The sequence below is a fragment of the Pteropus alecto genome, unplaced genomic scaffold (assembly GCF_000325575.1).
Source record: "Pteropus alecto unplaced genomic scaffold, ASM32557v1 scaffold35, whole genome shotgun sequence".
NCBI classification, from domain to species: domain Eukaryota; kingdom Metazoa; phylum Chordata; class Mammalia; order Chiroptera; family Pteropodidae; genus Pteropus; species Pteropus alecto.
This window is the reverse complement of record NW_006437828.1, coordinates 13,726,935-13,741,004: the sequence shown is the minus strand read 5'-3', so window position 1 is coordinate 13,741,004 and position 14,070 is coordinate 13,726,935. Positions and strand designations below refer to the sequence as shown.

The 14,070-nt window shown below is 60.9% G+C and overlaps 1 protein-coding gene across 1 annotated transcript in view; it reads left to right on the top strand.

Moving 5' to 3' along the window:
• Positions 1 to 14,070, top strand: part of DLGAP2 (DLG associated protein 2) — a 247,632-nt gene that overhangs the window by 190,874 nt on the left and 42,688 nt on the right. The window contains exons 7-8 of the mRNA XM_015591803.2: positions 521 to 668; positions 5,504 to 5,723. Coding sequence (XP_015447289.2) covers positions 521 to 668; positions 5,504 to 5,723 — 368 coding nt within the window. The remainder of the gene's footprint in view (positions 1 to 520; positions 669 to 5,503; positions 5,724 to 14,070) is intronic.

Here is a 14,070-nt window from a genome sequence, read left to right as displayed (position 1 = left end):
GAATGGCAGGAAGGGAGACCAGAGAAAAGACGTTTTTAAGGGGGTTTGGGAGAAAACACTCATTATGATAATAAAACGCGTTTACTTTCGTAGTCTGCTCTTTCTGCCTATGTTACATGATCTAAGCTAAAGCCACAGGAAAGCCTTTTATCTGTCCTTCTGCCTTGCGGGGCCTGTCAGCCGCGGGAAGCTCGCGTGGCTGTGGCGAGACCCGTCAGAGGCTTCTGGCTCTGGTCGGAGCCAAGTCCCCCGCCAGGCTGCGCAATGACTGGTGCCGTCAGCTCTTCCTAACAGTGTGGGACGGTCCTAATCTCCTGCCTGGCCAGAACATGTCAGGGTTCAAAGCAATTTTGCAGGTGGCCTCGCTGTCCCTTTTGATGAAGCTCACACCTGTAAGTGTGAACCTCGGAAGCGTGCACAGGCACAGAGGCATCTGCCGAGAGGCAGGCGCCAGCCGACGGCCGTCACTTGCTGCCCCGGGGGACGCTCACGACCACCTTCCCTGTTCTTTCTCTTCCAGCCAGAGCTACCTGCAAGCTGCAAGTGACGGGCCTGCCGGCCACAGCCTGGACCCCTCTGCCCACTACAACTCCCCGAAGTTCCGGTCCCGAAACCAGAGCTACATGAGAGCCGTGAGCACGCTGAGCCAGGCCAGCTGCGTGAGCCAGGTTGGGCTGCCTGTCCCTCTGCCCCGGGCCCAGCCCCCAGCCCACGCTGTCCCACCACATCCCTGCCAGGCACGGGGCCCGCACGTCTCGGGGAGTTGCCTGGTCGTGAGCCCGGAGCTGAGTGAGCGGAGGTGGTTCCAACATGTCTGCCACGTGTGACCGGCTGGCCTCTCGGCCTCCTCGCTGGTTCAGCTCAGACCGCCCACTCTTCCCAGGGGGATTCCCCAATAAAACAGGGCCAGGGGCCATCTCTGGGGACCAGGCACTGACGACGGTGGCTCTGAGTTACGTTCCCAAGCTGAGCCTCGCGCGTCCAGTAGGAAGAGTTGGGAATGCTGGGGGCTATGTTGCCCGAGGACCGAGTCCGTCAGGCTGGGTGGTGGTGTAGCCCCCAGGGGTTGGGGTCCCCACGTGAACAGGAAGGGAGGCTTTGGCCACCCACAGCGAGGCTGGCGAGCAGGCCCAGCATGGGGAGCGGCCGCAGCGGACAGCAGGGGGCCCCGGTCACGTGTGCTGCAGGACAAGAAGCTCGGCTTACACGTCTGATTAAACGCGCGTCTTTGGAGGTGCTGTGTGTGTGGCTCCCACTGGACCCGCTCTGCTGGGCCGTGGCCGGGGAGATGCCCAAGCCACCTGACCAGGCTCCTCGTCCAGGGCGGGGTGCGTGACGCGTGAGAACCCACAACCCCAGAACCGTCTGCTGGCGACTCGGGCCACACGGTCCCTGGTCACAGCCCGAGTTCCTCAGGCCTCTTCTTCCTAGGTGACCGTCTCCAGGGCAGGGCTCGCCTGTCCGTCAGCCCCTTGGACAGCACCAAGTGTCACTGCCACCCCTGAGTGACACGTGACATGGCCTCCGGCCACGGGAGTGCCGGTTCCCGGGGGCGTGGAGCCGTCCCACGGGCCCACACGGCTGGACCTCCTGCTCCGCGCCCTGCCCTGGGCTCCGCCCCACCCAGCACACGACAGGTCACGGCCAATGGCTCACAGAGGCCCGCAAGGCTCACTCTCGGTCACTGTCGCCAAGCCCTGTCCCGGACTGGGCTGGCGCTGGGGTGCAGCGCAGGAGGACACGTCAGCGAGAGTGGAACCGAGTCTCAAAGCAGGACGTGTGTGACACCAGGTTGGGTCATCGTGAGGACCACACCCGCGGTGACCCATGGAGGTGGCCCCGCCGCCTGTCCCCTCTGCACCAAGCGGCTTCTGTTCCCTCGCTGCGTCCCCACGCCCCACGCGGAGGGCCTGCGTCCCGGGCTGAGGGGCTCAGGGCGCACGATCGCCAGCTGCCGGAACGTGCCATTGCTCCTGGGACAGACTCCTCAGCTCAGCCCGCTCCGGACGAGCCAGCGAGGACACGTCCTGCCTTTTTCAGGTGTGAGGTGGCCGTTGGGTCCAAAATCCAGCCCCGTCCCCAGGCTTCCACTGGCTTCGTCTGCACGAGCACCTGGTGGCCCTGGAGGGCACGTCCCCAAGGCGCCGACGTGCTCCTTTTCCCCTGGAATTAGAACACGTTTCTCGTCACCACTCAGACCCTAGCGATCGTTCCCTTCGCTGGGCGTGCCAGCTTCCCCGTGACTCTGACCCGACGTCTCTCTGCCCCCAGCGGGGTCCCTGGAAGTGCCAGCTTCCCCGTGACTCTGACCCGACGTCTCTGCCGTAACCGGAGTTTGCAGGCCCCCAGCGGGGTCCCTGGAGCGGCTGCCTGAGGGGGAGCCTGAGGGCACCTGCGGGGGTGAGGCTCACACCCTGGTCCTTGCTGTCACTGTCCTCGGGGCGGCACCTGTCACCCTCCCGAGGCTCAGCCTGGCCACGTCCTCCGGAGTTCTCAGTGGCCGTGACAGTCTCTCCTTCGGCTTGGCTTCTGTCCACCCACGGTCCGGTGGTTGTGCCCGCCTGGCTGTGGCCGTGCGCAGGAGGACGCAGTGCTGGGAACGGCCTGCAGGGGCCGCTGCATCTTCGCTGCAGAGAAGCCGTCCTTCCGCCCTGTCCCCCGCTGTCCGGTCTGGGCCCTCTGGGCGTGTGGGCGTGACCACAGCCTCCCTCTGCCAGGTGTCCTTTCCTTCAGGTGTGGAGCACACACCGTGAGTGGTGCCGTCTGACCCTTCAGCGCACAGCTCGGGCATCTGCGGTCGCTCGGCTGGGCCACCGTCCCCACCACCGTCCCAGATGGTTTTCACCGTCCACACTGACACTGTTGCCACTGAACACGGACCCCCAGCCCTGCGCCCGCCGCCCCCTTTCCTGTCAGTGGGCTCGCCGCGTCTGGCCTTCCGTGGCTGGCTCCCTCCGCTCGGCACCAGGGCCTCACGGTCCATGCACGTCGAAGCCGGCACAGACGTCCTCCGTCTTCAGGGCTGACCGGCACCCCGTCGTCCAGACGCCCCAGCCCTGCTTGCCTGTGCCTCTGTGGACGGCACTCCTGTCGTCCCCACCACTGGCCACGGTGCCCGCTCACGAGTCCCACTTCTGGCTCTTGTGGACGTAGCCAGATGCGGCCTCGCTGGAGCGTGTGCGACTCTTTCTAAGCTTCGAGGAGCTGCCGTCGCGTTTTCCACGGAGGCTGCTGCATGTCGCGCCCTCCACCAGCTGCGTCCACGGGCTCCGGCGTCACCTGCTGTGCTTGCTCTGCAGACGTCACCTGTCATGACCGCTGAGGACTCTCTGCCACAGACGAGACAGTCCCCTGCCCACCCTGTCTCACTTTCCGTTTTCCTGAGCTTCTCTGCTTCGGTTCCGTGGTGCCCCATCCCCTAGTCCAGGAGTCCCCAGTATTCCAGTACCGGTCCGTGGCCTGTTAGGAACCGGGCCGCACAGCAGGAGGGGAGTGGCACATGAGCGAAGCTGCATCTGTGTCTGCGGCCGCTCCCCAGCGCCGGTATCGCCGCCTCAGCCCCGCCTCAGGTCATCAGGCGTTAGAGTCTCGTAGGAGCACCAGTCCCTGGTGCCACAAAGGCTGGGGACCGCTGGTCTAGGGGGCTGCGTTTCTGAGCTCATGGTTCACAAAAGCAGAGTAGGATGCATCAAACTGCACTGAGCTTTGCTCCAGCCCAGCGCCCTCCTGGGCACGTCCAGTGCAGAGCCACAGTTTGAGTTCCTGTCGCATGGTGGCCACTTTTCCAGATCTCCCTCCAGCTCAGTGACCAAATCAGCCCTCGGAGAACAGGTCACTTCGGTGCCTTTCTAGGCCGAGTGGGCACCCTGCTCCCCTGCGTTTGCTTTGCTTGGGGAAGAGTCACGTTCATTTTGAGAACTGGAACCTCTCTGACGAGGTTCCGTGGCCAGCAGCCCGAGCCGAGTGGTCGTGGCTGACGTTTGAGCGCTGCTCGCAGTGGCCCGTGAGGCCCCTGCTCCCCCTCGTGCGGTGGAGGGTGACCGTGGCCTGGTGGCGTCACAGACGGCTTCCACCACGTCCTGCACCCGGGTGCTGGCCAGTGCGAGTGACCACACTCAGGTTTCGGCCTTTTCAGTTGTCTGATGTGGAATATTGGCATTAATGACGTGAAACAATCAGGGAGTTTTGATATAATTCCACGTAAGGGAAACTTAGGTTGAAAGAAATCTGTAGTCTGGAAAATGTCGCGTTTCTGGTGAGTTTCCCTCACGAGGGGCCTGAGGTAGCCGTGACGTTGGGCTGTCACGGTGCGTCTGCTCTGAGTTGGTCGGCTCTGTCCTGCGCTGGACACCTCGGAGCATCTGGTCTTCTCTGCCCTCCTCCTCATGCTGCGACCTTGGGGGACAGCCCTGCCTCCCGGTACCCCTCGGCGCCCTCCTCCGACACCTCGAGGGCCGCGGCTGGGCTGTGGTCCCAGGGTTGTCCAGTGCAGGGAGCTGCTTCTGCAGTGTGCGGGTGACCTAGGGACAGCGCCGAGCTCCGTGGGCAGGTCCACAGCTCGAGGTGGGCAGGAGCCTCGTGCTTTGTCTCCCCACCAAAGAATCAGATTTGTTGACCCGATTCTGCTCCAGTCAGAGCGAGACCCTTATTTATCTGTAACGTGACCAGGGCATTCAGGAAATCGGGTGACACGGTGGATGTGTGAGGCCGTGACAGACATGGGCGTCCGCAGCGGTTTGCAGTGGACAATCACCCTGGGTTCTGGACCCGGCCCCCAGGGCAGGCAGGATGGGACAAGGAGATAGTCCCGAGGGAGGGGAGGCCGTCACGGGGACTCCGTGGGCCTCATACCCTGTCACCTCTCCACGAGCCCCAGCCCGTGCCCGTCAGTCTCCCCCGCAGCCCCCAGGGGCTCACGCGCTGCCACACGTGAGGTGGACACCAGAATCAACACCAGGCACAGCGGCGATCGAAGTCCCACCACCCAGACTGGGCACATGACCCCTGTGTCTCTGACCTCTGCCCCGGCCCCTGGGCCTCTGGCACAGCCACATCTGCGCAGTGTCCACTGTCCATTCTCGCAGCTCGCGCCCTTTCTGCCGCCCCGTTCTCTTCGATCTCATCCCAGGGCTGTGTTTCACTTTATTGAGATTCCACCTGACACCTGCACCTTCAGCTCATGTTACCACCTGTGAACCTCAGGAAACGCGTGTCCCCTGCCCAGGCCATCGACCCCCCAGAGGCCTTTCAGCCCATCAGGGTCACGCTCCTCTGTGCACTCCTGAGCATCCCTGAGACCCCCACCCCCCACTGTCCAGAGCCGTGATCCTTTGTCAGTGTTTTGTAAGGAATGACCCAGTGAGCTGCTTCCCGAGCTGACCTCACACCGGCTGTGCTGGGAACAGGCGTGGGGGTGGCCGGCGGGCGGGCGGGTGCTTCCTCTCGGAAGGTGGCCGTGGGGCCCGGCCGGACCTCACCGTCACTGTGCCGTTGCTCGTTCCAGATGAGTGAAGCGGAGCTGAACGGGCAGCTGGAGTCGGTGTGCGAGTCCGTGTTCAGTGAGATGGAGGTGCAGGCCATGGACGCCCTGGGCCTCCCCGGCTGCTTCCGGACGCGGAGCCACAGCTACCTGCGCGCCATCCAGGCCGGCTACTCGCAAGACGACGAGTGCGTGATCACGATGCCGCCGTCCACCGCCACCCCCACCGCCAGGCCCGCGGCAGGTAAAGCCCCTCCCCCGGGAGCCGTGCTCGGCCGCAGACGCAGCTTCCATGGCCGCTTCCTTGAGCGTGGTGCAGCGTGGCTTCTGTGGCAGTGTGCGCCACGGCGTCAGGAAGAGCAGGCGTCACGGTCAGGGTCGGTGCGTGGCGTGGAGCCGGCGCCTAGGCTCCTCCCCGGTGTCCACCGAACGCCGTGGCAGGAGCATAAAGCGGCCGTGGCCGCAACTTTGCTGGTCACCCCCAGGCCCTGCGGGTGCGGAGTCACTGTTCCCTCCAGCTCCGTGGAAAACCACACCCAGCCCCAACCCGCCTGGCGTCTCGCGTGACACAGGGGACACAGGGGACACGCGCGGCCTGGAGGCCCTCACGGACAGGCGTGTGGGAGGGCGCCCAGCCACCCGCGAGGCTGAGCGGAGACGCGGGCACGGCGCCGAACAGCGGGGGGCCTGGGCGGCACGGGATGCGGGACACTGCAGCGCACGGGGGGCTCGGGGGCCGTTCTGGGAGAATGAGGGTGTCGTTCCCCGTAACCAGCTGGGAATGCCGCGGGCAGAGGGACAGATGGCGTCCGCACCACGAGCAGAGCCTCTGCTTGCGAGCTGGCGCTTAGCAGGGACGTGGGGCGGTGGTGCAGTGCCAGGCGCTCTCGTGGGCCTGCGGCCGTGAGGGCGGTGCACTCAGCTTGTCCGTCACGCGCCCCTCCCGGGGCCTGGCGTGCTGGCTCCTGAGCTGAGCCGAGAAGGAGCGGTGCGGGCTGCTTGTCGGGCAGGCCTAGCCGTTGGCCGTCACAGAGCTGCAGGTCCTCGGTGGCACCAGGGCAGGATCTGAGACAGGCACAGCCACGCCTTGGGGCCTTCAGGAGAAGTGTGGTGGGTCGTGGGGCGCCGGGCTGTGTGGGGGGGAGGAGGCGGGCAGCGCCCAGGGCCTCGTCCGGATATCTGCAGGGCCGCGGACCGCACCCAGGGTGCAGGCGTCTGGGGCTGGCCCGGCTCCCCCGTAGGGCCCTGTCCCGCGGCGCCTCCCGTTATGGTTACGGTGTGGGCCGCTCCGCGCTTTGTGCCAATGGTGGGGAAACGAGCCGCTTCGAGGCCGCAGGAAGGAGCGCGCGCCACAGCCATCGCGTTTGGACAAGCACACGCTTCTGGAGGCGCCGCTGCCTGTGCACCGATTCCGCCGAGTGTCTCTCGTGCACAGGTGATGAGCAAACACTCGTCTCCAGAGACGCTTCGAAATGATGGTCGCCAGGTAGGAAACGACTTCTGCTTCAGAGCTGTCGTCGTGCAGACAGTGAAACAAGACACGTTCACGGAGCTGACGCAAGAACCAGTCGGAGCCGAGACCCGTCCCAGTCCATGCACGCACCTGCGCCCCCGCGCCCCGCACCAGGTCAGCGCGGACGGCGCATCTCCTCAAGGCTCCTCCTGGGCCCGGCCCTGGCTATCGGTCAGAGCCCCCTCCGGCCTGGCCGGGGTGGCCCCAGGTGGGCCGGCCTGAGAAGCAGCAGGAAGCCCCGGGCGTGGCCGCCCCATTACAAGCTGCCCTTGTGCAGAAGTGTGAGCGCAGACGAGTCACCGATCCCTCCCCACGTGACTCCAGGCTTTGTCTGTTAAATGTTAATGATACTTTCTCGATGGCACGCAGCAGCACTCTGTTTAACGAGAGTGGGGAAGATGCCCGAGAAACGAGAACCCTCTCTGCGAGACAGAGCAGGAGCTCGGAGAGAGCGACCGAGTCTGCGGGGTGCAGACGCCCCGGGGTGCCTCGGCGCCTGCTGGCCCCGGAGCAGAACGGGCTCCCGGTCACTTTCAGCTCTCACATTCCACAGAGGAGCACGTGCATGTGCGTGTGTGTGCGTGTGTGTGCGCGTGCGCGTCGAGAGGTCTGCATGCTTGAAAAACAAACTAGTCGCTAGGTTGTGTCACCTCGTGTGAAGTGCAGGTACAGGACTTTAACGTTCGTCTGCAGTGACTGCGGTTTTAACGTGCGCGTGGCGGGCTTGTTGAGCGTTTAGACACGTGTGTCGGGCGCTGACAGGCTCCTGCTGGGCGGACGCTCGGCTCCGTGGGGTCTGAGTCCCCAGGCTCCGCTCAGCCCGGACGCGTAGCACACACGGCCACAGCCCCCTCTGCAGGAGCCTGAGGGCCCGAACGCGCCGGAGACGTGCGTGCAGCCCGCCACCCCCTCCTCCGGAAAGTGTCGCGTGCTGGCCAGTGTCCTCTACTTCAGCGAAGCGGCTCTGAAAGCACCCAACTCCCATTTCACGCATGGCTGCTTTCTCATCCGTGAAGTGACTCGTCAGAAATAGCTTTGCCTGTCTAAATACGCATTTCGCCCGATTTTTCTAGGGAGAGAGAGTTACTAATATCACGAAGAGAAATGCTGTAAAATCAGATTCTAATGATTTTTCTCTGGGTCAGAGGTTTTCTCAGCATGTGTCACAGCTGATTCTAGAAGTCGTTAAAACGAAGGAAAGATCCCTCCAGATCACGACAGAGGGAATGACTATAAACGTACTTCATTGTCTGCGTTTCTAGAGTAACTCGTCCCTCCCGGGGACGTGATGATTCCGTTTTCAGGACAGGCTCCGGCTTCTGCAGCTTGCGAGCCTCGCCGCTGACGGGGGACACTGACCCGGCCCCACCGTCACGTCTCCCCCGCCTCCCACCTGCGAGGCCTGGCGATTGCACGTGGCCCACACACGATTCAGGCTGGTTTTCCCATCCCAAGGTCCTGAGCTGCCATCACGTTTGCAGAGTGTCTTCTACCACGTGAGGTGACATGGTCACAGGTGCCAGGGATTGGGATGTGGGCATGGGGGGTGCATTATTGTGTCACCGTGATAGATTTCAGCAGGCAGCGGGTGGGTGCACGCGTGAGGGGCTCCCCTAACCCTGGGCCAGGCCAGCACTGCTCCAGCCCCAGCCAGACGGGAGCCGGGGCCCCCTCTCCCAGGCACGCTGAGCTCGTCCTTGTCACACGTTCCGGTTCATGCCGATGGCAGGAAACGCAGCCCAGTGGCAGCTGCCAGGCAGGGGCCCCGTGAGAAGCACTCGTGCGGCCGGGTGGGGCAGGTGCTGAGGTGCAGGGCTACCCCTGGGTTCTTGGGGTCAGGCTGACCGCCAGGGCCACGTCCCTGCCACGAGGGGCAGCACAAATCTGTGCTGCGGTTCGAGCAGCCGGAAACGGTGATGTGGTGCATCAGTTCAGACGTGTTAGCAGATGTCCAAGCGGTTCAAGGTCGTCCCCGTGGTTGTCACGGTCACTTCCGGGATTGCGCGTGATTTGGGATGGGGGTGCGTTTTGGAGAAGAAGGCTGACGGAAGCACGTGCTTTTCGACTCCGCCCAAGGTCCAGGTCCACAGGGGGGCGGGGGGCGGTGGGCTTTCTGCGAACCTGCGTCCGGTCCCCTCCCGCCATCTGCTGTCCGCTCGGCCAGGCTCGGGGTGGAGCCCGGGACGCAGCACGGGGCTGGGACTCGCCAAGGGGTCCGTGACACCTTTCGCCAGTGGCCCTCAGGCCCACGGGGCTGAGTGTGACCGTGGCGCCGGTGGCAGCGAATGGTCACAAGGGAGGTCAGATCCTCAGCGTCCGATTCTGACCAGGGGATCCGGCTCCTGGGGGCCAATCAGGCCCCAGCTCCACCCTGGGAGACCTCAGAAGCCCCTGCAGGACGTGACAGGTGCCCCGAGGCTGCTGCTCCAACAGAGGCTGCAGCAGCGTCCCCTCTTGAAAACGGGCCGCGGTGGCCTTGGCACTGGCACCGCTGCCGGGGTGCCTGGTACCCCGCAGCTTCCACACGCAACTCTGTGGCCAGAGCTGCCCACTCCCAGGCCTGCCAAGGGACAGGCGGCCTCCCTCCGGGGACAGGTGTGACAGCCGCCTGCAGCCCCTGGCTCCTAGCGGTGCTGCCGGCATAGCCTCCCCGTGTCCAGGCGGAGCCAGCGCCACCCGCGCAGCTCACTTCCGCGGCCACGGCAGCCATGCTTGGCTGCTGCAGACCAGCGGGGCTTTCGATCCCAGCGGGCTCCGAACAAGCCTCTGGCGGGGGGCTCGGGCTTTCGGCACCCCTGACCCCGGCATCTAACCCTCGCTCCCCAAGGTCACGCCTGGCCTGTGATGTGGAGGTTGGGGATTGCATCTCCCTCCCGTGCGGTCACCCTGGGCTCGCACACCTGTCATCCACAGAGCAGGTCTGGGGCCTTCCAGGTTTCCTGTCGAACCTTCCGGGCGAAGCAGACCACGTTCAGGCCGTGGTCTCTGAGCCACAGTGAATGAGAACAAGTCAGAGTTGCCTATTGTTTGTGCCTGTGCAAGTCGCCTTTGCTTTATCACGTCGCTAATTTTTCCGTGGAAAGTCATTTTTCCTTGAATACAGCAGGAGCTCTCTGTGCGTCACTCTGCGTAGGGCAGCAGCCACGCACTCACTGTTCACGTGCAGACGTGAAAACCGGTGATTTCATCGAGCAAAACACCACCTAAGAATTTCCCCCCTCCCAAATTTTGATCGTAAAAATATAGTTCTGGTGCAGCTTTGACGTAGACTTTCTTCACGATTAAGCGTCTCAAATGAAGCGAAGTACACACACGTCAGTTTTGAAGATGAGTGACGAGTGCATCTGCTATGCAGCTCGCAGCATCTCTGAGAACAGATTAATCAGAGTCATCCGGTGTCACTGTTATCAGCCTATCAAAGTTTCCACCGAAAAAAATCGTTCTTTTCAGAAATGTTTTTCATCTGAGTTTAAAGTTTCCTGATCTCAAAGACTGGGGACATAATTCTGTCCTCAACAGTTAAATTTTTTTTGGGGGGGGGGCGGGGGAGGACCACGCTTTCTTGGTTCCTGTTCTGCAGTCACTGTGACCGCCAGCCAGCCTGTGCCGTCGCTGCTGACGAAGCCCTTCGCGGTTACTGTGTCCACGGCCCTCTGGGCATCTGGTACTTGGGACTACGAGGCTCTCCACATAGTTAAAAGTTGGTCACTCTCGGTTCTTCAGAAAATCCAAATTCTTCCTGCATAACGAGATTTTTACGTATTCAGAATGGAAGCAGGAAGTGTCTCGAACACAGGAATGGCTGTCGTCACTGTGCTCTGACGACAGACGCTGAACGCCGGTCACACTCTGACTTCTTGCCGACTAACACGTTTGAGGTAGACGACTTTGCCGCCAAGCTTGGGCGGCCACGCATTTGTGTAACTTTGGGGAAACCACGTGCGTGTGCCCACGGGACGCGATTTCCGTGTGCCCTTTGATGCACGCTTGCGTTTCGAGACTAACGTTAATGAAGTGTCAAAACAGCTCTACTCTTTTATGCCGAATCTTTCGGCTCCGAAGTTTGGCTTCTGCAACGTCCAGACTCTCATTTGGACGTTCCCAGCTTGTGGCGCCGCCGCCGAGCGGTGTGGCGGCGTCGGTCACGTGCAGGGGGGCAGGGCGCTTGCTGCTGGGAACACGCTGTCTTCGTCACGTGCCTGTGCTTTCTGCGGTAGAGGGCTGATTTTTAAATTCCCTTTTTGACTTGCGTTGGACTTGTGAGGACTGCATTGGTGTCCAGCATCCCAGGTGCAGCTGGGTCACAGCACTAAAGAAACGCTGTGTCCACGTTTGAGGTTACTCAGGGTCAGCAGAAGTACAGAGTGGGCAGCCGTTGGTTTCTCGTCCGGGTTTGCTTATCTCCAAAGGGGCTTCTGCAGACCCCTTCGGTAGATGTGCTGAGCCTGCAAGCACCTAAAGGCAGCCCTCGTGCTGTGTGTCGCCTGTGGGGCAGATGGGGGCGCGTGCTGACGTCGGCCTAGCCTGGCGAGACCCACCCGGGAACGCTCTACGGCCACGCTGTCCGCACGGCGACCGTCGGCTGCTCAGGGCTGGTGAGTCGTTGAAACGCCGCCAGTGCTACAGAGAGACTCGTTTTTACTTATAGTTCAGATGTTGAGATATTTTAGACGGTTGGGCCGTTGAAATCTGGCTGGTGGCTGTGCCGTGCATGGCCAAACGTGGGCCGCGGCCTTTTGCACGCGGTCGAGATGAAGCCGTGAGTCTGGGGCGCGGTCTTAGTGGGATGAGGCTCCCGCCGCCCCCCTCACTCTGCCAGCTGCAGCCTCTTCCCTCTTCCTGCCCAGCAGGCCTGTGACTTGGGGCTTTGAGCAGTTTCCTCAGAAGGGGTTTCCAACGGGGCTTGACTCGGTCCCAAACCTGGGGAGGGAGCTTCCCCGCCTCTCACAGGCCTCGTTCGTTCAGCCCCCTCAGGGACGGACTCACCCCGTGGGCCAAGTGTCCTTTAAGTGTCACCACTTGTAGCTAAATACAATTTGACGGGAATCTTCCCAGAACGTGGCACACGCATGGCTCCTTCCATCTTAAGCCACGTCCCTCACCTTTTCTGAGTGGCACAGGGGCTGACTTGGCCATCGATAGGAGCACCTCGCAGACCTGCCTCTTCCCCTCACCCCTGTCATCCTTGGGTGGCCCCCACCAACGGACCTGCTCTCCGAGACGTAAGCCGAATCCAGACACTCAGCAGCTAGATTAGAAAACACACGTACGTTTTCATCTCTCTCCTGGATTTGGGGAGGCACCTGAAAAGTCGCTGGGGTTTGCGTAGCATTATGCACCTGGAGAAGAAATCAGCGACAGGCTTTAAAGCCAAAGGGATGTTCATGCCTCGGCTCAAAAAGTATATACAGGTTTTCAGCTACCTTAAGACATTAAATAGTCATTTTGTGTTTTTTTTCAAAATTCATACACGATCACTTATAGTTGAAGCCAATGTGATGTTTAGAGATCTCTGTTGATTCACCTGGTTCTTGAAGATGTACAAACTTCACTAGAACTCTGACTAAATTAAATTTAAAATGTTCGATTGTATTCAGTGTGCGCCCGGCATCCATGTACAAAATAACAAATAACACAACCCATAACTAATCATTTTGGCTTCGCTGAGTTTACTCTAATTGCATATGTTCACGTACACGGAGTCAAGACAATGACTGTGGCCCGAACCCGTCAACTGAATAATTGAATATTTTTCTTGAACGTGTGAAATAGTTTTTTAATTGATTATTTTAATCCATGGCAGCAAATTAACAAGAGCAAATGGTCGTTTTTAAATTTTTGCTGTGTCCTCGACTTCTGACCCTGACTGCGATGTGTCCCTTATGGGCACACAGCTCTGTCCCACAGGTCGGCCGTGCAGGACACACTGGTCAGAGGGTGGACAGACGGACGAACGGTACACAAGGCATTTGCTTCTGTGTCCACATCCTTTTCTTTACATAAATAGTTCATGTTCTGCAGTGTTTGTTTACCCAGGACTGATGCCTGAGACCTAATTTCTAAATGATAACATTCGCACACATTCAGTTAACCAGGACTGCGAACATGATTTATTGTCGTACTGTAAAAGCACGTGAGTGTCCCCGTCACATGCACACAGGACCACATGAGGACCATGCAGGACACGTATTAAGTGTCCTACACCTTCAGATAAGAGTCCCGTGCGGGCTTCTGGGCTCACATCAGAATAAGTCCAGTACCGTGGTGCCGGTTCCAATGTGTGCTTCTAAGTCTGCTTCTTCAACTTGGACAATTTATTATTCTCAAAACATCAGGTATCAGCTACGTGTTTCTATTAAATCTGTATGTTGGGTTTTCCATGGGGCCACTGCAGAGAGAATCATGTGGACAAGTGATCGATATTTTCAAAGACTTAAATGTCCCTCCGGGTCACGTACGTCCCACCGCTAAGATGCTGGTGGCTCAGATCCTCAAATATTTAACCAGAACATTCTCCGGGCCTCTTAGCTAAGTGTCCCTGATGTCGAGAGAACCTGGTGTCCCGAGGGACCGTCGCAGTGGACATTCCCTTCACTGGCTGCAGGAATCATGCAGACTGACGCCCAAGACTGTCGAGTTTCCGTCCCCGTGACAGAAGCCACCTCTGCTGCCCCTGCTCCACGGGGCCGTGGAGGGTTCAACGTGGGGACCCACATCAAGAACTCACACGTGGGCCTTTGGTCAACCTCAGCCGGTGCTGGTCCCTCCAGGAAGAGCTCACGTTAATAGACACCTTTCTGTATTCATTCAAGAATCTTCCCACTCACATCCGAGCACCAGGAGCACATAGGACAGCTTGCCGGCCTGGAGCTCTCGGCCACGCACCTGGCGTCACAGCTGCGCCCGCGGACCACATACACAGAGGGATAGCGCCGCCTCCCTTCTCCGGGCCGAGGGCCGGTCAGCGTGCCGAGAAGGGGCGGTGACCAAGCACCACCATCATTCGGCTAGAAAAGAGAAGAAGCCACCCCGCGGAGTGTAACTGCTCAGGGTGCAAAACCTGAGCGGCTGGGTGGGG